Source organism: Myotis daubentonii, chromosome 18 (assembly GCF_963259705.1).
Source record: "Myotis daubentonii chromosome 18, mMyoDau2.1, whole genome shotgun sequence".
NCBI classification, from domain to species: Eukaryota; Metazoa; Chordata; class Mammalia; order Chiroptera; family Vespertilionidae; genus Myotis; species Myotis daubentonii.
The window spans coordinates 24,609,939-24,631,895 of NC_081857.1; the positions used below are offsets into that span (position 1 = coordinate 24,609,939).

The window sequence follows — 21,957 nt, forward strand, 5'->3', positions numbered from 1 at the left end:
CCAGGCTATAGTCTGATTGGCCATCTTTCATCCCAGGGAATTTTCTTTGCTGTTTTATTAAATGTAAAGAAGAGAAAGATGAAGAGTAATATGATGACGCTTCAAGAATAAATGAACAGCAAATGGGGATGTGCTGTTCCTCCAGCTCAGGAAACACAGACAAAAAAACCAGACATCAATGACGGCAAAAGTCAGACTCTTGGAAGAATTCTTGACCAAAATGGTGGAGACTAATTAGGATTTCATTATTTATATCCTACCTACTTCCAAAGGATGGAAACCGCTGGTGAAGGGAGGCTGTGGCGCCCGCAACAGAACTGAGTCTGGAAATATGACTCAGGAGTCAGCATGGCTCTACCTTACTATGTGCAACTGGGCAAATCACTCCCATGCATTGAGCCTCATCTGTAAAATGGGAATAACCCATTGGTGGTTCTCAGCATTTGATGGTATATATTTTTAAATTATATATATTCAAATGCTCTATATATGTTAAGAATTCTCTGAGGGGGGAGGGGTCTATAAAAAGTGGATAAATTCTCACCTAAATGGGATCTCTGTTGACCAGAAATCCTGGGGCAACCTGGAAGGCAGACCATCAGACTCCGCTGCCCAACAGGAAATGGTTCCCCCAGTGGGCAAAGCTGCCAGCCTTGCCAGTTGTATTGCAAAGTGGGAATCCAAACCTGGCTGACTTCATGCTCACTCCCAGGCATGACACAGTGTCCCTCCCTTGGTGGTATTCCCTGGGTCAAGGAGGAATTGTCCTGAGATATCAGGACGATTAGAGTTCTCACAGAGCACACTTGACGGAGCTATTGGAGGAGCCCAGAGTCAGATCCCACTCCCCACCCCCCACTCCCCAACCCCGCCCCCCAGCCCAGCCCTGTGGTTTCTCTAATCCACTCCGCAAAGCCACAGACGTCCTGGGCTGAGCACTTGAATGCACCACACTGATTCTGCACCGAAGGCCCTCCCTGCAGATCCGATGGGGCGCATCAGGGGGCGGCCGTCCTCCCACGCCACCGCAGGCCTCTGACAGCTCCAGGCCAGCCATGCAGTCCAGTCTGCAGGGAGTTTTCTGCCCTCGGGTTCTTTTCAGAAACCTGACAGGCCCAATAAAGTCCCGGTGCTGATGGAGAGAGCGGCCCGCGTCCTCCCAGCAGCCCGCTGCCTCCGCTGACACAATGGGGCCGCAGTAATCCCATTACACCCTCGTCTTTCATAATTACTCTCTTTCTCCAAGTGACAGAGCATCCCAACGGCACGGAAGGGAACTATTTTTACCTAAAAAAAAAAAAAAGACTCGTTTTTTCACAGATATAGTTCTGTTCTATAAATCACATTAGGGACAGAGTGGGTACTAAGGTTGGCGGAAGCAAGAAATCCCCAACACTGGCCACCAACCCCCCCGCCCCCCCAAGAGCTCGCCTCGCCCAACCTGCCCAACAACCTACACAGGCTTATTTTCTCCTCCTTTTTGTTTCTGAGGTCCCTCTGCCAGCCCCTCCCTGACTCTAGTCTAGGAGAAAAAAAAGAAAGAAAAAAATTACAAAGGCATAGCTTCCAGTGAGTGACTTATGGCCTGCCTCTCCCCCCCCCGCCCCCGACCCCCCACACACACCTACCTTCTTGAGACCAGCTCTCCTTGCCCTTCTCCTCCGATCTGGGAACATACGTCTGCAAGATGTATTTCTAGAACAGTAGCACTTCAGTGAGAGAACATGAAGCTGGGGGAGGGCAGTGCGGGGGGAAAGCAAAATAAAGCCACTGAGGAGCCCCGTTAGCTGGGGCAGGAGCTTCAGCCGGGCTGGGGTGACCTCCCAGAGGGGACGGCACCTTCAGAAACCGGGCACCACCCCAGTCCCCAGGACCATCCTGCCATCTGCCTGCCTCTTACAAATTCCTCAAAGACACCCCAGTGCCGCCACGGTAGTTATATTGATAAGGAAGCTGGAGCGCTGGAAATGAATCAATGGCACCACCAGGATTTCTCGAGTATCAATCTATCGAATTACTGCACCTTCCTTGCACTGGCGTTTGTGGGGTCAATAGCTATCGGTCTCGCTCACCACGGTTAGTGTATCATTGAAGCCCGCGTATATTATCTGTCCCTCAGGGTTATATTTTCTCACTCTACCTATAGAACTCTCAGCTGCTCCTCTCGTCAGCCTGGCGCTTTCCCATTTCCCCCCCTCCACCTTTCCTGTTTTTCCTTCCTTTCCCCTCCTCCCACCATCTCTGACTGGCCCATCTTGCTTCTAGGCTTGGAGTCTTCCTAGCTGTGGTTGGGTGATGCATCTGAGAGACGGGAAGACAGTGAGAGGAGAGGAGGCGGCTCTACTGGTCCCCTCCAGCCTCCCAAGTGGTTTTTGGTGACAGATTTGCATTTAGCTTAGAGATGTAGACACCCCCTCACACCAAAGCCAGGTCATGGGTCTCAGAGCAGGTGGGGCCCCTCTAAAGGAGACAGCGTAGCAAATGCAGCATAGGGTAAGCCATGGGATTAGACCAGGCCCTTGGCAGGGGACGTTGCGAAGACCTGCCCACGGCATTGCTGAAAAGTGCCACAGAAAGGCCTGCAGAGCAGTGAGCATCCTTAGCCACACAAGGAACAGGAGGTAGAGGCAGGGAAGGAAGCCAGGGACACAAGAAAGAGAAGTCACTTCGAAACAATGACTAAGTGACATGAGCTCGGCAGAACCAAGGGCACGTTTATCGTGGGCATTAATAAGCTTTGGTTTCATTCCACCTTCAGCAGGCGTCAGAAGTGGTGAGGAAAATGAGGCCCCTCATCCCATTCATCCCACCTGCTCTGTCTGAGCAGAAAAGCAACCTAAACGAAATGTGGAGACACAAGAGAGAGGCAGAGAGTCTGTGGTGTGATTAACAATGGCTGTTGACGGCCTGGTGGGAACACACCAGAGGGAGCTCAGAGAAGTGAATGAGGCGGAGGTTGCTGGTGCCAGCCCCAGTTTTCTGTAACTGCTGGCTCGGTGGGGAAGGGCACGTTTAAAGAACGTCTCCCAACTCCTCGAGGATCAAGGTTTGCTGGTGTAGAATTGCTTTTGATTCCCAGGACACAGGAGGCCGGGCACCGTCAGACCAGCCTTCCCACCAGGAGGCGGGAGACAGGATTGGCAGAGAAAGCATTAAGCTAAAAGTCATCACTGTCAGGAAGTCCTAAGTCTGATCCCAAGAAAGGAGGGTGTTGATTTGTGAGCGTGTTGATTTGTAAGTCTTTTCATGAGAATGGCATGTGGCCACTAATTAAGGCGGCGGAGAAACAGCAGTGAAGAGCACAGGCTACACACAGCTACACCAGCCTCGGTCTTGGCTCCTCTGCTTCAGTAGCTGCCAGTCTTGGTCAAATACCTTGTTTTTTCCTGAAGTTTCTTCCTCATCTCAAACAGTGGAAATTAAAAGAGGAGCTACCATCATAGTGATATCATCACGGAGCCCAGCTGGTTGTTTACAGCCAATCTGATTGGTTGATGCCTCTTCCAATTGGGTGTTGCCGGAGCCACACCAGTTACTCTCTTGACTCCTGAATATCACTCCTCTCTCTCTTATAAGTTGGTTGTCAGGCTTGAATGAAATTATAAGGGAAATGCTTAGCTCGGTGTCTGGTGAAAATGCCCAATGGCATTCGTTATGGATTGAATCATATCCCACAAAGAAGATTTGCCGACAGTCTAACCCCCAGCACCTCAGAAAGTAACCTTATTTGGAAATAGGGTCATGCAGATGTGATTAGTTACGATGAAGTCATACTGAGTGATGGGTCCCTAATCTAGTATGACTGGTGTCCTTGAAAGAAGATGGCCACGTGATGACACAGAGACACAGGGAAGGGCCATGTGAAAATGAAGGCACAGGTGGGAGTGATGCATCTCTAAGCCCAGGAGGGCCTAGAGCAAGCGGTTTTCAACCTGTGGGTCGCGACCCCTTTGGGGGTCGAACAACCCTTTCACAGGGGTCACCTAAGACCATCGGAAAACACATATAGAATTACATATTGTTTTTGTGATTAATCACTATGCTTTAATTATGTTCAATTTGTAACAATGAAATTGGGGGTCACCACAACATGAAGAACTATATTAAAGGGTCGAGGCATTAGGAAGGTTGAGAACCACTGGCCTAGAGGGTCTCGCCCATCACCAGAAGCCAGGAGACAGGCATGGGACAGACCTTCCCTCAGAGCCCTCAGCAGGAACTAACCCTGATGACATCTCGGCTTTGAACTTCTAGTGCCCAGAACCATCCCTGTGTGAGAAAGCTGTGTAGTTTTAAGCTACCCAGTTTGTGGTAATTGGTTATGGCGGCCCTTGAACACAGTATTACACTGGGCACACTCCTCAAATGCATGAGCTCGAAAAGTATCCAGGAGAAGACCTAACATTCTTGTTAGTCCAGTCTCTCGTGTGGTGCTTGAAAGGCCATCTACAGCATTCTCAAGTAGTAGTCTAGCTGCTTGTGCTTGGATACCTCCAGTGACGGGAACTCACTGCCTATCATGACAATCCAGTAGCTCTGACGATTAGAAAAACTGTTCTTTAGAAGTAGCCAAAAATATGTTTTCCCATACATTCCCCTTATTCGGTGGAAACTACCTCCCTTGAACCTTTTGTCATAGAAACGTCAAATCCCTTAGCATTTAACATCCCTTCAAATACTTGCATTCATTGAACAAGCCATGTTAGTTGCTATGTTATGTCATCTTACGTTCTAGCACATATCAGAGGTTATCACATGCAATTTCTTTTGTGTATAATGAACCCTGTCTTCTCGATCTAAAGAGTAATCTATTAAAATCCAGTTCGATATTACATATCTCCTGGTAGACTACGTTATGCTGTGGGAAACACCAAAAAACAAAACCTGTGCTTCAGAAACCAGAGGATTCCTTCTCTCTCAGGCACCGCCACCTACTGTGGCGCAGCAGGGGCTCTCGGTTGGTTGTAGTAGCTCCGGGACCCAGACTGAGAAAGCAGCCAGCATCTGGAACACTCCCCCGTGGCAGGGATAAAGCTTCGGAGCGTCACCCATCGGCAATAATGCCCCGGCCCAGAGGTGACACTCCTCACTTCCCCTCACAACTCATTGGCCAGTGCTAGTGGCATGGCCTCACCCAACCAGCAGGAGGCCCGAAAATATAGTCCTAGACAATATAGTCCTTCCGTGTGTCTGGAAGCCAGGCCCAGGAACACTGGGCCCACGGCACTGGTGGTCACCCATCCCCTGAGTGGATTTCCTGCTGTTCCACCCTCCTGCTTGCTGGTCAAGGTCATGAGCACATTACACTGTCTTTATCCTACTTGTGTTTCCATCTCCTCCGTGAGACTGAGAGCTGCTCAAGGGCTGGGATTAGGTCATAATAAACATTTGGTGTGTGGAGGTATTTGTGACCAGTGACCATGCATCCACTGTGAGAGCCAAGGTCCTGACAGTGGTGACCAGGCCATATCTGATCCAGATAGGGAAAGAACCAGACAGTTATTCTGCCTGTCCACAAACCACATCTATGCATTTCACTGAATGCCAGGTACTAGCTAAGTATTATACGGGTACTAACTCGATCATCACTACAATTCCATAAGGAGGGTCCTCTTATGACCCCCACCTTACAGATGGGGAAACTGAGGTATGAAGAGCTACATGATCTACCACTCACAGGTAGAAAGCAGAGCAAAGGAGTGGGGTATGCACCCAGGCAGTCTGACTCCAGAGCCAGCTCTTAACCTTTGACCTCCAATCTCAACATCTCTGGGCAGAATTTCCTCCATCCTAAGATGGGAATAACCTTAATGCTCTGACATAGGGATGTTCTGAGGGCCAAGTAGGTCAGGTGTGAGGTGCACAGTCCACATTCAGTACATGTTCCATTCGCTGCCTCATCCTTGGACTCAGTTACTCTCCCTTCATCAGCCCTTAGACCTTAATCTTCTTAGTAGCTTTAAAGCCACCTTTAGAACCCAACTTTGTTGGATCTCTTTTCTCCTCTATGTGGGGAATAAAAAAGCAATATAATTTCCCTAAACCTGATTTGCATGACAGTAAATATATTGTTCTGTGTGGTTCTTTGTGACTGGGTAACCAGCAGAGGAGCTAATTTATTAGTTTAGCAATTTAAGCAGGACCTCGGAAGAATGGAGCCCTGATCACGGAGCGCTGGGACTGTGCTAATGAGAAGATTAGAGGCGTGTGCAGCCCGCACGGTCCCAGATAATCACACGTGTACCCAAGGATTATTAACAGCCACAATTACCGGGAACTATATTATCTGCCTGGCTGGTTATTCTCAAGTCAACTTATATTGAAGAGATGAGCTTGGAAGAGTTAATAAGTTATTTTGAAGAGGCTGGTGGGTGTCCTTCATAATAACTATCTGTGGAAATGCGAGGGTGCGCCTGAGGCTCCACGGTGCCTTCATCCTAATTCTCACCCAGGAGTGGAAAGAAGCACTGAATTTTCTTTGGAGAAAGAGACTCTCCACAGAGCCCGGGCCCCTGCCTCGCAGGCCCTCTTTGCTGGAACCACTTGCCCGCATGGGGGCTGGTCTCCCGTGTTGCAGATAATCTTTGGAAGCAGCGTCCATTTCAGGGGACAGAGCTCTGGGCTTTATGACCCAGGTAGTTCCCGTCCCTTCCCAGCCTCCCTCCCCTTGAACGTCTTCGGCCGCCTGTCCTTGGGCTTTGAAGGACTCCGCACAGTATGGCACCCAGCGCAGGTCTCAGAGGTAACTTCAGTCCTGTTTCTCTTGCAGATTCCGACAACTCCATGCTGTGAGCCGCGGGCTGGTCTTGAACCCAGAGCTCTGCACGGAGGATGGGGGCCGACGGGGAAACTGTGGTCCTGAAGAATATGCTCCTTGGCGTCAACCTGATTCTTCTGGGCTTGATGCTCAAGCCCACAGAGTGTCAGCTAGAGGTTCCCACGGAGAGGGGCCAGAGACCGGCGGTGGAGGAGGAGGGAGGCATTGCCAGCTACAACACATCCGACAAAGAGCCGCCCGTGGTCTTCAACCACGTGTACAACATCAACGTGCCCCTGGACAGCCTCTGCTCCTCGGGGCTGGAGGCCTCGGCCGAGCAGGAGGTGAGTGCGGAAGACGAGGCACCGGCCGAGTATCTGGGCCAGACCTCCGACCCGGAGAGCCAGGTCACCGTCACCCACAGGATCAACCTCCCCAGAAAGGGCTGCCCGTGCGCCGCCGGCTCGGCCCAGGTCCTGCGGGAGCTGCTGAGCCGCATCGAGATGCTGGAGAGGGAGGTGTCGGTGCTTCGGGACCAGTGCGGCGGCAGCTGCTGCCAAGAAAGTGCAGCCACAGGTAGGGCTGGGCCCCTGCAGGGGCTTCGGGTGGGAAGAGGAGGGAAATCGGCCCCTCTTCACGCGGAAGGAAATGAGCCCCAGTCTGCAGCTCTGTGATAAAGCGTCTCTGAGATCTGCACACAGTCCTCCCGGGGGACTGGCACCCGCATCCTCCACACCCACACGCTCACCTAGTCCGCGTGAAAGACATTACTTGCTTCTGGGGGGATGAGTCAGGGAATGGCACATCCGTTCAGCACAGCAGTGAGCAGGGAGTTTGATGTCTGTCTGCATTCATCTTGGGTTTTTACCGGCTGTTGAATTGATATCTCTCCGTGTTAACCTGAGGGACTAGAGAATGCAGGCGCATGTTCACTCAGTCGCAGCCTTTCTCCCATCTGAGTAAATGATAGTCATCAAGGTCTCCCAGGACCCATCCCCGTCTTCTCCAGCAAGATGGAAGTTTTGGCCCCTGCCCCCTCCACCGGCACGCACGTGTGCACACACCTGCTCACACACACACACATGCACACACACTCCTATTGCTTATTCTGCACCCCTTCCAAAGGCTGAATGTCCAGGAGAGGTAACTCCAGCCTCACTCACTCCCTGCAAGTAACACTTAGGAGTTACTGTCTGTGCCTCTCTGATAGGTCATTAGGTTTTCAGAGTCTGACTCCCTGAGTTCAAATCTGGACTCTGTTATTTACTAGCTTAATCCTTAAGCAAGTCCCATGACCTGTGCCTTTCGTTCCCTGTCGACAAATGGGGATAGAGCAGAACGGCACGGAGCATTAAGATACAAGCATCCGCTCAGGTGAAAGCCTGGCTCCTCATGAGCCCACAGGAGCATGAGCTATTGCCCGCTAACCTGCCTGAGCAGCAGCTGTTTGCCGCCTTGTGTGCTCATCTCCTCTCACCCAAAGGCCCCGTAGAGGCCTGCCATCCTGCCCTTCATCCTTTGGTGAGAGCAGGAATCTGTCGCACTAGCTTGGGTTCCAGCTTTCACGTCTCATATCTCCAGGCTCTGGCAGGGATGAAGGCAGGAGTGGCCTGTATGGCCCACATGTCTTGAGCCACACGGACGTGAGTGTGGGCAGTCTTTGAGTAGTGAGGTGCCATGGTTTTCTCACCTCCTCCTCTCCCCAACCAAAACCGTAAATAAAACAGTCTGAAGAAGAGAAGAAAGTCCAGTTGCCCAGTCTCCCATCCCTCAGTGAGAACTGTCAGGTCGGTTATCCATGGAGCCAGAACACGGGGAAATCATAGGTGTCCATGAACATGGGCTCTTTGCTGCCCAGGACGCTAGGCAGCTTTCTGAGTGGCTTTTCCCCCGCCTCCCACCAGGCTCCCTGGCAGAAGTGGGGAAATCTACAAGCGAGCCTGTGTTCAGCAATGTCAGTGTGCTGTCCGTTCGGGCCGTGAGGGTGACTGAAGTGCCAGGATTAAACAGGATATAACTTACTGCACTTCAGATCCCCAAGGCCAAGTTCAGAGAAGGATGCCACGCCGGTGCTGGGCTTGTGTTTGTTTAATAAGTCTGTGTGATTCATGTTAGCCAGATAGATTAGCCACTGTGCTTCTAGCGTGGTAAGGGCTAGGACAGAGATGCGCACAGAATCCTAAAAGGATCATAGCAAACAGTGACTGCAGGAGACTGAGGTTGAGGGAGGCCTTTGAACTGACCTTGGAGCCAAGGGCTGATGCATGAGCAGAGTGAGTGTGAGGGCAGGAAGCAGAGGGAGTAGGGCAAGTCTGTGGCACATACGATCTTGCCCTGCATAGCAAGCCCAGTGCTCAGCCCACATGCCCTGGGAACCCCTTCAGTCCCCGGAGCACCTGGGCATCTTTGTCAGGGGCTGTCCTTGGGCTGTGGGACCCTCCTTGGCTTGCCCAGAGAGAGAATGGAGGAGCCTGAGCCTTTACACCCCCAGGGACAGCCCTTAACCCATGGTGAGGGGTAACCTGCACTGTGACCCGAGCATCCTGCAAGACTAACCCCAAGTTACCTTCCCTGGACTTGGCCCACAGTGTACCTGGCTGGGGCTCCTTCCCTCCCCAAACTTCCCCTTTCCCCAACCAGATTTTTGGGGACCACTTTGGAATAAGTCACTTTCACTTAAATCTTCATCTAAGGCCTCTTCCTGGGGAATGGAAGCTGAGACACCTCAAAACTGAGCTCCTGATGTACAGGGACCAGATCTCACTCATTCTTATCCCAGCGCCATGCTAGGCACAGACAACCCACTGGGGAATATATTTATGAAATTGATTATATGGGTTGAAATGAACTCTCAGTGACATACATTGATCAGAGAGGGAAAAGAGGTCTCTGCCCACCCCGCCCCAGGCACCATTTTCAGGGGGTGCCACTGCCCCCTTTGACCTTCTCCTTGACCTTTCCAGGACAACTGGACTACCTCCCTCACTGCAGTGGCCACGGCAACTTCAGCCTCGAGTCCTGCGGCTGCATCTGCAATGAAGGTTGGTTTGGCAAGAACTGCTCAGAGCCCTCCTGCCCCCTGGGCTGCTCCAGTCGGGGCGTGTGTGTGGATGGCCAGTGCATCTGTGACAGCGAATACAGTGGCGAGGACTGCTCCGAACTCCGGTGCCGCACCGACTGCAGCTCCCGGGGGCTCTGTGTGGACGGGGAGTGTGTCTGTGAGGAGCCCTACACTGGCGAGGACTGCAGCGAGCTGAGGTGCCCCGGGGACTGCTCCGGGAAGGGGAGCTGTGCCAATGGGACCTGTGTGTGCCAGGAGGGCTATGTGGGCGAGGACTGTGGCCAGCGGCACTGTCTGAATGCCTGCAGCGGGCGAGGACACTGCCAGGAGGGACTCTGCTTCTGCAAAGAGGGCTACCAGGGCCCCGACTGCTCGGCAGGTAGGAAGGGGCACTCCTGGGCGTTGGCATGGGTGGCCCAGCAGACTCACTGGAGAGGGGAAGAGAGATGGGAAGGAAGGTGGATTTTAGGCAAAATAATTCCCCATTGGGTTGTGCTCGCTTGCTTTCCAAGGGAGCTGGTTTCTTCGTCAATCACAGTGGATGGGGCAGACTTAGAGGGGGGAAGGGGAAACCTGAAAAGGTCAGGTTCATGCTGAAAGTTGGATCTTACGCTCAGACTGAACAAAGGCAACAGCAACGGTGACAGCTTCCCACTGCCCTTGAGTGGAGGGAAGGGGAGAGACGGGCCAGGGGACCACCTTGGGCACGGCCGCTCTGGCTCAGCGGGCGTCCACAATATCCCCCTTGCTCGCCACCATGTCCCAGGACAAGTCTCAGCCACCACTTGAGATGGGGGTTAGCCTGTGATTTTGGAGCCTATATTACTCAGGGTTAGTTTATGAAATGGTCTAGTGTCCACATGGAAAAAGAAGTGTTTGTAGGTAAGGAATGAAATGCAAACAGGAGTAAAGCAGCCAAGGCACCAAGCAGCAGCTCACATTCTGACAATCAGTGCAGACTCAGGCTGTTCCAGATGACATGCAGCAAATTGGAACCAAGCCCATCTGGGGTCTACAGCGCGGACACCGTACAGAGGTGTCCTAAAACCAGGAAGGAAATCCTGCGGTGGGAAGAATACCAGCATCTCCCTGGAGATGACTTTTTTGCCTAAAATCAGATTATTTTTATCATCTCACTATTATTGCTCATCTGCTGACTAAATGTGTGTGTCTAAATAGCACAGATTAAGGGATTGACCTTGATCCATTTCGTCTGCACTTCAATTTGTAACAGTGGGCTGGAGTGCCCACAAGGGGGATTTAAAATGCAATTTTAAAAAATAACAAACAAACATTTTTAACCCTCCTGATGGGGTGATTCTGGGAATTTTCCAATCAGCCCTCTGATGTCAGTTACGGGAGGAATGCTGGAAGCCTTTACTACTTCAGCATCCTCAGTGACTCCCCTGAGAGAGCAGGCCAGCCACACCAGGCTCCTGCACTGTGACTTCAACTTAAATTCTATCGAAGTTCATTGGCAATAACAACAACAACAACAAAAAACAAACAAACAAAAAAAACTCCCACGAGTGAGCAAATAATAATGTACTGCTTAGGAAAAAATATTTTCATGTTCCTTCACTTTTTTCCATATTCAATAATTTCATTTAGCTTCCTGGTTTATTTTCTGAATTGAAATATCTTTATAAAAGTATACTTAGTTCTACCAACTGTTATGAAAGAAAATTTAAGCAGAAGTGAAGCCTCGCTGTTTCGAGGTCTGAAATCACTAGGTTGCTGGGGAAGGGAGGCTGACACGTGGTCCCGATTCCCACCCACAGGGTGCGGCTCCCTCGGCCCCATCTGAGGATGTGAAAGAGCAGCTGGGGCCACCGCTCCGTATGGCTACCCTCTAGTCCACGTGATTCTGAATGGAATGGCTCTGTGTTGGACTGTACATGTTCTACAGGGACAGGTCCCCTTGCGGACAGAATCTTAAATCTGATCCAGGGTCCAAACCGAACTGGAGCCCTCCCGGCCATTCAGGAAGGCGCCACAGCTGTTAGTATAGCTCCTGCTCAACTGGGTGGAGTCCAAACCCTGAGTCCATGTGACCTCCAACACGCCCCCTCTGGCTGTTGGAGGATCATTTCTGAAGGCCCAGATAAATTACTTCATAGGTTCCCAAAGCATGTGAGGAGGGACAGTTACATCCTCTCCATCTGTTTCTATAGCAACCCGAGCCATCACTCGCTGTAGGAGGGACTGCTCTCGATGCCTTTTAAACCAAATGCCCGGGTCTCTGCCAGAGACCATGAAGGGCATTGTCTAAAGTGCTGCTTTGCTGGCTCATGCGGGAGAGGGGGTAGTTATCCTCTGTTGGTCATCTCTGGCCAGGCACACACACTACAGCGTCACTGCCGCCTGCGCCCACAGGCACGAGGAGGTGAAAACACGGAGAACCACAAAACCGATGTCCTCGCAGCCACTCTTCCCACTCTGCCAGGGTGCAGGAAGCCCGCCTGCCTGCTGTGTGGGTTTCATTCTGAGGCCCCGAGCTGCTAGAGGCTGGATGCAATTGAGAGTTGACGAGGACACCGTACTGGACTCCCAGCCTTGGTCTTTGCTCGTAGTGGGCCATGGGGCGAAATCACAACCATCCTGCCTGTTCTCTGGCCACGTGAAGATATGGCACTTAAAACAGGCCTCAGAAAGAAGCTGCTCTGGGCTCCTCATTCCCCAGATGTAAAAAGCAGCAGTTCAGAGAGACAGAGATTCTTGCAGGGCCAGACAGTTAATGGATGGCAGGGCGAGAATGAGAACCCTGGTCACCGACCACCTTCTAGCACTCTTTAATCCTCTCCGGAATGCCGAGTAGAGAGGAACTGAAAAAAAACACGTGAAAAGCCACATACACAAAGAAATAGTCTCTTGATATGAAAGCCAAGCTCTGTCAAATGATAAAAAGAAATCAGATGTTGGAACCAACTCTTCACACCTCCCCCAGTGCAGCAGGTTAATGCAGGAGCTGGCCAATGCGTGAAAGAAGGATGAAAGAACCAGCAGAGCAGGGTCCCTGGACTTCCTCCGTCAGACCCATGGGGATTCATCAACGTCAGCCTCTGCCTCTGCTTCTGACTGCACCCCAGCCAGCCCTGCCTTTGGCACCTGAAATCACTCTGTTCGTTGGAGCAAAACACTTCACGCAACTAATCTAGGTGCAACATTGATGCAAATCTACAAGGGAAACAGCATGGCATCTTTGCAGATGTGCAACTCCATGCCTCAAACCAGTTTTTTTCCATTTTTTTGTTGTTAATCCTCACCCAGGGATATTTTCCCATTGATATTTAGAGAGAGAGAGTAGAAGGAAGGGGGAGAGACAGAAAAACATCGATGTGAGAGAGACATAGAATGGAACCCTGGGCCCTTAAATCCACGGGTTGACACTCTATCTACGGAGCCAAACCAGTTGGGCCCAATCTATTCCCTTTTAATCACCCTCTCTTCCCCAGGTTCCAACCCCAGAAAGTAAGACACTGCTTTGCACCCTAAATTCACAGCATCAAGGCACATGGTTCCTTTATAGTTTGCTTTAAGTTCAGTACTATTTCATTTCATAGGAATTATTGACCCCCAGTGCACACAGCTCCTGCCAGTTTCAAGGCAAGTGGGGACCATCTCATCAGAAGGAGAAGCAGTGCCTACCACCATCCCCGTGTCCCACGATAAAACCTTGCCAGGTGAAGTTATCAAGATAAAAAAAACCTTCCACACCTCATTTTTACTTTAAAATCCCCAAATGCTCGTCTGGGATCATCCTCTGTTGGCATCCTCTGTAGCTTTCTTTTCGGGAAGAAGGAACCAAAAAGGAATACTGACGTGTCCCAAATGCTCCAAGAGCTGCTGGTGACGGGAAATTTGGAAGGGCCATTCCTGTCACTGTGGGAGGGGACGTCCCGCAGAGGAAGCCTGGAATCGGTGTGACTCACGGGCTGCAGGCACTAGAGACCCATTTTTAAAAGAAGTTGCTACGATAAGCAGTCTGGGATTCACCCGCTAAAGGGACAGTCTGAATTATTCTCCAGCCTGGTTTTCCGTTGGAGGGCTGTGTATACATGAAAGAAGACGTCCGACACCACCATGACCCGCTCTACAAACTGGCAGGGAAGGAACACTCAGTGTAGACAGCCTGGATTTGAGAATCAGTTCTTCTGTAACCCACTTCCTGGGTTTTTGGCAAGTCCCTTAACCTGGGCCTTAGTTTCTCCATCTATAAGGCTGGGATCATTATAGCTACACGATCTGCTTCACTTGGGCTGCTTTGGACAGATTTTTTAAAATTCTAATTAGAATGTGTGTCTGAACATGTTTTATAGAGTCAGAAAGGTTTCTTTAAACCAGCGGTCGCCAACCTTTCGGACCTCACGGACCCCTAGTGGTCCGCAGACCACCAGTTGGCAAGTGCTGTGACAGACGGTGAAATGCTATGCCGCCTCAAAGGGGTGTTGTTTACTGGGTGAGAGCTTAGACCCATTCTGTCTGGTTCAAACTGTAGCTTCTGTGTCTGCTGACAGTTCCGTTTCTCATCTATAAAATAGGGGTAATAATGATACATGTCCCACAGTGTTGGTGAGAGGATTTAGCATCGTTCCTGATGCATGATAAATGCTTGCTATAGTCACGCAAACTACTCAGAGGTTCTATAGGTCAATTCTTTCATTCCCCCTTGGCCCAGGCGTTATTCTGAGGCACTATACACAATGTTCTCAGTGCAGTTTAAACTTCATTCATGTCAGAATTAGAAATGATATGAGCTTATTATCAATTATCATTTGAAAGTCTATTTAAATTTCATTTACATTTAGCTTTATACATTTAAAGAATAAATTTTTAATGTTTGGTTTTGGTCAACATTTGCCATCTTCAGTCAGAGGAAGCTCTGTTGCTTAGACTGTTTCACACAATGAACAGTTTGGGGCAAAAGCAATCAAAGCAGATACTCAACATTGCAAATATGTGGTCCTAATGTCCATCCTAAGAGTCTGGGCGCCTCTTGTCGGCCACTACTGAGAACTTGAGGGTGCACATGTGAGCACAACAGGGGGGAGCGGGGGCAGCCACATTCCACACACAAATCCTGTGTACAATAGCCGGCTCAGTCCTACACTCTTATACGGTAAAAAAGAAAAAATGAGAATTCTTGGAGGAGAAATTCAAAACCAATGGCAACTTTTAAACTAACCGAAGCTTCCATTACATATAAACTTATACGTTAATTATGACTATTTAAATATTGGCCCGATCTTTGATTTCATCTATGAGCACCAACTGCAGGCACACTAGAATTAGCCTCCTAATTGGTCCTAAAGGTTCAATTATTTAATACCACATTCCTGGTGAATCTCTATTTCCTAAGAGAGCCATACATGAAAGGCTACTTCTAGGAGGTTTATTCTTTGGTGATTCTTTGATTAGCATTTGAACAAGAGAGAAAGCAAAGCCCTCAAGAATGCTTCTTTATCATTATCCCCGAGATCAAGGCTAATAAAAATTAGCTTAAGTTACATTTCTTTCAAAACTTAAAGTATCTTTTTAAGAGATAAAATGATACAATGAAGCATTATTGCATGTCTTTAACTGTCCATGGTACCCAGGACTTACTGTTTGGGCTTCTTATTGTCTACAAAGTAACCAGGAGTAAGCCTTTATTTCCACTTACAAAATCAAATATTGTCTTCTAGGGTAATTTGGTGACAACTTATTAAACTATCAAAAATTTTGGCCACTGGTATGCTGTTAAGTATCTAATAACTGAAGAAAAAAATGAAAGTTCTTGCTTTATAGCATTTGCCAATTTCCATGGTGTAAATACTCCCTCTGTGGCCAATTTCAAACTACCAACATGACATCACTACACATGGAGTTGGCAATAGCTGTGCAGTAGAATACAATTATATAGCATTGCCACCAGAGAGACACAACACATGTACATTACCTCAAGGGCATAGAAAATAGTAAAATGTAGCAAAATAATTTGAAACTGATGAATTTTGAGTATTTATTACCTTTGTTTGTAATATAATTTACTTAATTCTGAGTTTATATTTAATCATTCACAATGGCTCTATTTAACAACTGTCTTGCAAAATTCGGGAGAATTTGACCATCAACTTTCAGGAGTCAGTAGGAGCTGATTCCAGCACACCACTGACTCAGGGCCCCACGGAGGTGGGAAAACCAAGCACAGAAAGTCAAGAACCTGCGCACAAAGGGCATTGGAAATCACCCAGCCATTGAGCTGAGCAGAACATTGAAAAAGGGCACCTGGGGTGAGAAGTGAGGGAGAAAGGTGAGTCGAGGATGGAGAAGGCAGTCCTCTGAGCTCATGCTATCTGTGTATTGCCTCCCGGTAGCTGCCCCTCCAGAGGACTTGCGAGTGGCTGGTATCAGCGACAGGTCCATTGAGCTGGAATGGGACGGGCCGATGGCAGTGACGGAATATGTGATCTCTTACCAGCCGACGGCCCTGGGGGGCCTCCAGCTCCAGCAGCGGGTGCCTGGAGATTGGCGTGGTGTCACCATCACAGAGCTGGAGCCAGGTCTCACCTACAACATCAGCGTCTATGCTGTCATTAGCAACATCCTCAGCCTTCCCATCACTGCCAAGGTGGCCACCCGTACGTACCATTTCCCCGTCCTGCTTCATTTTTCTTTTCTCCTCCATGAGATCATGGGCATTCATGATAGTACGCAGTGTCTTTTCTTAATTCTTCGGGGATGCCTGCAATAGTCATTGCGCTTGAGGGGACAGTCTTCCGACATGACCCCCTTGGGAAAGGGTATGCCGATACAAAGGCACTTCGATGAACAGAGTTTCCAAACTCAGGCAGCTTCCATCAATTACAGAACCAAAGGACAAAAAGTACTTTATTGAGCTCTTTCTTGTTCTAAGCTAGATCTGAATAGAGGTCAAGGGAAGTTATGAGAATTCTACAGACTTTGATTCTAGTTAGAGATTAAAACCAGGAGATCTGAAATGGGACGTATGATAAGCGTGCGCTAAAGGTGTGTTACAGATGGTAAGTGTATAGTAGAGTGGGAAAATATCTTATTTAAGATCACAACTTATATGCTGGACTTAAGACACTGGGGGGTAGGGGAGGCCAGGGGATTGTCAAGGGCAGGGGGGAAAAAAGGAGACATATGTAATACTCTTTGTAATACTTTAAGCAATAAAAAAAAAAAAAGAAGAAGAAGAAAAAAAAAGATCACAACTGACAACACCCACTTCTCATGGAGAGGTGGCATAATTTCCTGGTGGTCTTTTGTTTAACAAAATATCTTGATAGTCCATTTTGATGATAAAAGTTGAGGTTCTAGAACAGGGGCGGGAACGTCCAGCCCAAGGACTGTATAAGGCCTGCAGAATCATTTGGGGGAGTTAATTAAACATTTGACTAAATGCAGCAGGCTAATTTTTAAGTGGATAATTTTGTATGGCCTGCAAATGATGTAATAAATACCCAAATGGCTCTTGGCAAAAAAAGTTCCCCACCCCTACTCTGGAACATAGTTTAGAAAATTTCAATGGGGAGAAAAGAGTGAGAGAGAGCAAGTAAACTGCTCTCGTTAAGAAATGGGCATTTCCCTTTTTCATTTATAACAAGGGAAAACTCCTATAGGTGTGTCTCTATATTTTGTATGTTTATTTAAGCACAAATTTTAGAAGATTGCATACCAACTATTAACATTGACTATATTAAGGAGGAGACTGGGAAGGAGTTAGGAAGTCACTGTTATTTTTTTCTCTTTATTCACCTCTGACTTCTTAAATCATTTCCAATGCCACTTCCTGACTCTCAGACACAAGCTCAATTCTGACACTACCTGGAGTTAGTATCAGATCCCACAGGTTTAGGCTCAGTCTTAGGGGATGGCCCCCACTTCAGGTCCCAGGTTGTCACCAGGACTTCTGACCCCCTCAGGGGGTCCCCACAGCTTCTCCTTAGATTTGATAATTAATGATGACAACCCACAGAACTCAGGAAAGTGCTTTACTTACCAACTTATTATAAAGGGCACAACTCAGGAGCAGCCAGATGAAGAGATGTGTAAGGCAAGGTATGTAGGGGATGGGCGTGGAGCTTCCATGCCCCCTCGGGTACTCAGCCTCCCAGTACCTCCATGTGTGTACCCCCTGGAAGCTCTCTGAGCCCCCCGTGTTTGGGGTTTCCTATGGAGAGTTGATTATGGAGGCACAATTGATTAAGGCATGGAGGTTGGGAGTGGGGCTGAAGGTTCCAACCCTCCCATCATGCCTTGGTTTCTCCAGAGACGAGCTATCTGGGGGCCCAGCCGCCAATTATCTAATAATCACACGAAAGATCTTATTAGTCCAGAGATTCCAAGTGTTTTAGGAGCAGTGTGCTAGGAACCAGCGACAAAGACCAAATACTTATTTTTAATTTTTATTGTGGAAACTATTACATATGTCCCCTTTTCCCCCCATTGACCTCTTCCAGCCTGCCCCCGCCCCCAACCCTAGGCCCTCACCACCCCATTGTCTGTGTCCATGGATTATGCATATATGCATGCGAGTTTGTTGGTTGATCTCTTCTCACCCACCCACCCTTCCCTGCCTTCCCTCTGAGGTTCCACAGTCTATTCTATGCTTCTATGTCTCTCGGTCTATTTTTGTTCATGATGTCACAGATTTTAGCAGTAGCGCAGAACCAGAACAAGGGGTGACCATGAACCATAAGCTCTTGGGTCGTAAATGAAACTTATCACCAAATATGAACTAAGAGATCGGGGCCCATTTTATGTTCATCTCAAATGACAAGATGGTACTTGGGTAACAAATACTATGAAAGTTCAGAAAATGGGGAGGTCAAAGGAGAAAGAGTTGGCTTGGAGGCTTCCTGGAGTTCTCAGGATGTGGACTGAGCTTTGAAGGATGTAAGGATAGAGACAGGCAGAGGGGACAGGATTTAAGAAATCCTCTTGTCCCTTGCTTTTCAGATGATAAACATCCTATTATCATATTGGACTCTTCTTGTGAGTGATGACTGTTAATGTGCCTATAATTAGCTCTGTTTCTCTGTTTATATCTGACCTTTTCCCCCCCAATTCCTCTGGTGCCTGAGAACTAGTCTTAAATATCCACAGTGATGGTGCAGAGGCAGGTCCCCATCTGCGCTGTCCCCACCTTGCTCCGAGATGAGTCACCACAGCGAGCGCCTGGCCCAAGTCCCACGCACTTGCCTCTGGTCCTTGTGTGCATGCAGTGATGAGCTTTCCATCTCCTGTGGCGTTTCTTATGCCACGTCAGGGCATCCCCTCAGGCAAGCTCCCAGGTGACAAGGACAAAATCATGTCGAGGCACCTGACGTGCCTTCGAGTGGGCTCAGAATCAGCCCTGCCTTTTAACCAAGTGACATGAGGGAGCTTCCACCCAGGAAGGAGGAGAATATCCCGGGAGGGGCAAAGCTGAAAGGGAAGCAGGCTCCCCGCAGAACTGAGAAAAGGCACGCGGGCATGTTCCAGGGCTGGTGATGGGAACTGCACCAGGGCGAGCATGCTGCCACCTCACTGACCTGTCCACGTGTGTGTCCGTGTGTGTGTGTGTGCGTGTGCATAGGAAGAGGAGAGAAAGAGAAGAAGAAAATAACAAGGTAAGGGAGGCCATAGTGATGAGGCAGAGAAGAGAGAAATGATAAAGGAACCACTGGAGAAAAGGAGGAGATAGTTAAATAAGAGCAAAAACCCCAGAATCTGCTCTTCTCCCTTGTGTGTGACTTTGCTTTGATTGTGGACATGAAATGGACAGTTCAGGCCTTCCTACACTTGGTTATTTGAGCTAACAAAATATTCTTCCTGCCCATAAGAGGGTCTTCATTCTGCAGTGGGTATGGTCCGCACCTCTAGTCACCTCACTGTGCCTCCCTCTTCCTGGGTGTGAAGTGGGAACACTCAGCCATTCTGTTGCCTCTCTGGAATCCTTAAAGCCGCCAAAGATAGCGTTCGGGTTCTCCAAAAAGGGCATTGAGTTTAATGCCAAGATTTACCACGTTAGTAAGGGAAGGAAAGTGTGACTTTTGTACTTCAATAACATATTATGACTAGAAAGCATAAACAAGTATTTATTAGATTGGGTTTGTTACGTTTTCATGTATTCCACCAAGACTTGGCACCAGCCCACCCCTGCACCTGGGACCCACCGTGTGTGTGTGTGTGTGTGTGTGTGTGTGTGAGAGAGAGAGAGAGAGAGAGAGAGAGAGAGAGAGAGAGAGAGAGAGAGAGAGAGAGAGAGAGAGAGAAGATTGTCATGGGAGGAGCACACCCAGCCAGAGCCCCCGGAGATGCTCTCTGTCCCTGCCCAGGACCCTATGACATGGTCCCCACATTGCTGTGTTCCAGATCTCTCCACTCCTCAAGGGCTGCAGTTCAAGACCATCACAGAGACCACCGTGGAGGTGCAGTGGGAGCCCTTCTCCTTCTCCTTCGACGGGTGGGAGATCAGCTTTATTCCAAAGGTAACCCCACCTGTCAGCCCGCTACATGGTCTTCTGTAGCGTGTCCACACCCTCCACGTGGGATCTGGGACAGCAAGGAAGGCACTGGCCCCTAGCTCTCTACACCGCTGAGGACACAAAGGGATGTTCTGTGGGTGTCTGGGCTGTACGTGTGGTGAGGGACCCTGAGCCCAGCATGCTGGCTTGAGGTGACAGAGGATGGATGTGGGAAGCAGCCACCAGCCCCGCTCTCTGCTCAGAAAGCTCTGGGGTTTCGTGGACTGTGATTAGTGAGCCTGAACACCATACCTTCTGAGACCTGGGGCTTCTCTCTAGGACATAAAAAAGCCACCTGAGCCAGTCACGTGGCCAGCCCCGCTTTATCCTGTGCACACAGACGCACCAGAGTCCGCTTGTAAGGCTTCCGTCTCTCACAGCTAGAGGTGCAACACAAAAACACCTTTCGTTACCTATTAATTGAGCAAAATTTCCCTTAAACAAATTACATCATTCATCTTTGAGTTAAAAGTATCCCAAGATGCGTTTCTGTTCAGTAAAATCATATTTTATTTTCCTAATCCTAAAACGAACATTTCCACGTTGCCAGCGGTACCTGACTAGTTGTGGTTTTCCAGAGTTTGTTGACCCCACTGATGTTCTTCCTACTGTATCACTCATAGGGGTATAATGTTTAATCAGACTCCTTCCCTCTGGCTTCATCTTTCAATATCAAAGAGCATTTTTTCTGTCATTCATCAGACTTAATGATACATGACACATTGTTGGCTAATAAGACTGTGATTTCACCATTCTTAGAGGCATGAGCTGTTAGAGCTACAAAAGACCTTCAAGCTCACAGAGTAGACCCCTCATTTTACATCCAGTCCCCATAGTTTATAGAGACAGAAACTCTGTGAACTTAAACTTACACAGCTAGTTGGTGGCAGGCTTAATCCAGGAGCCCAAGTGTCCACGGCTCTGTCCACTAATCCAAGAGGCCCCCCTCTTGCCATGTGGATGTAGTCATGTCATAGCAACCTAAATACATCTAAACAGACATTCTGTACAAATATTTTATTATATGTCTTATTTGTGTTCAAATGATCAGCAAAGTTTGACAAGCAGATGAGTTTATAATGCAGAGAAAATCATGCCACCCTACTGCTCAGGCAAGAAAAAAACTGTGCCAGCCTTGCCTGTTTTACATACAACATGTGACAAATAAGAGGGGCTGGCTAGGGCTTGCCAAGGTCAAACACATTGCCACAGAGAATAATTGTGTGATTATTCTCGGGGCCACTGAGCGGCATGTGTCACACTGATTTCCACGAGTTTGGCTCTGAAGAACATACAGGGCACTCTGGGTAGCATGAAAAGAGACCAAAGAATAGAGGAGAGGAGCAGTGCCACAGAACAGTCCTCTTGTCCCCTCAATTTCCAGGGACACACATAGAAAATCGTTAATAGACAGACAGGTAGGTAGGTAGATACTCAATCTGGGACCCAATGTCGTCATGTTGATCTTTCTCATTTTCCCTTCTACCATTTTTCTCCTTCCTCTCTCCTTTGTATTCTTTGTTCCACACTTCCTTTTTCTCTTCTCTGTACTGATAGTTGGTTGTGTCACTGACTCCTAACACATCTGGGTGAAGAGGAAACAAGACATTGACAAATTTGCACCC

At 48.8% G+C, this 21,957-nt stretch overlaps 1 protein-coding gene across 2 annotated transcripts in view; it reads left to right on the forward strand.

Moving 5' to 3' along the window:
- The first annotated feature begins 6,773 nt into the window (after positions 1-6,773).
- The window catches only part of TNR (tenascin R), a 58,162-nt gene continuing 42,978 nt past the window's right edge, over positions 6,774-21,957 (forward strand). Inside the window, exons 1-4 of one of the 2 annotated variants that reach the window (XM_059673463.1) lie at positions 6,774-7,333; positions 9,721-10,197; positions 16,175-16,438; positions 20,181-20,296. In XM_059673463.1, coding sequence (XP_059529446.1) covers positions 6,832-7,333; positions 9,721-10,197; positions 16,175-16,438; positions 20,181-20,296 — 1,359 coding nt within the window. In that variant the 5' untranslated portion in view covers positions 6,774-6,831. Of the gene's footprint in view, positions 7,334-9,720; positions 10,198-16,174; positions 16,439-20,180; positions 20,297-21,957 lie in introns of those variants that run through there. The other variant, XM_059673464.1, reaches the window with a different exon arrangement.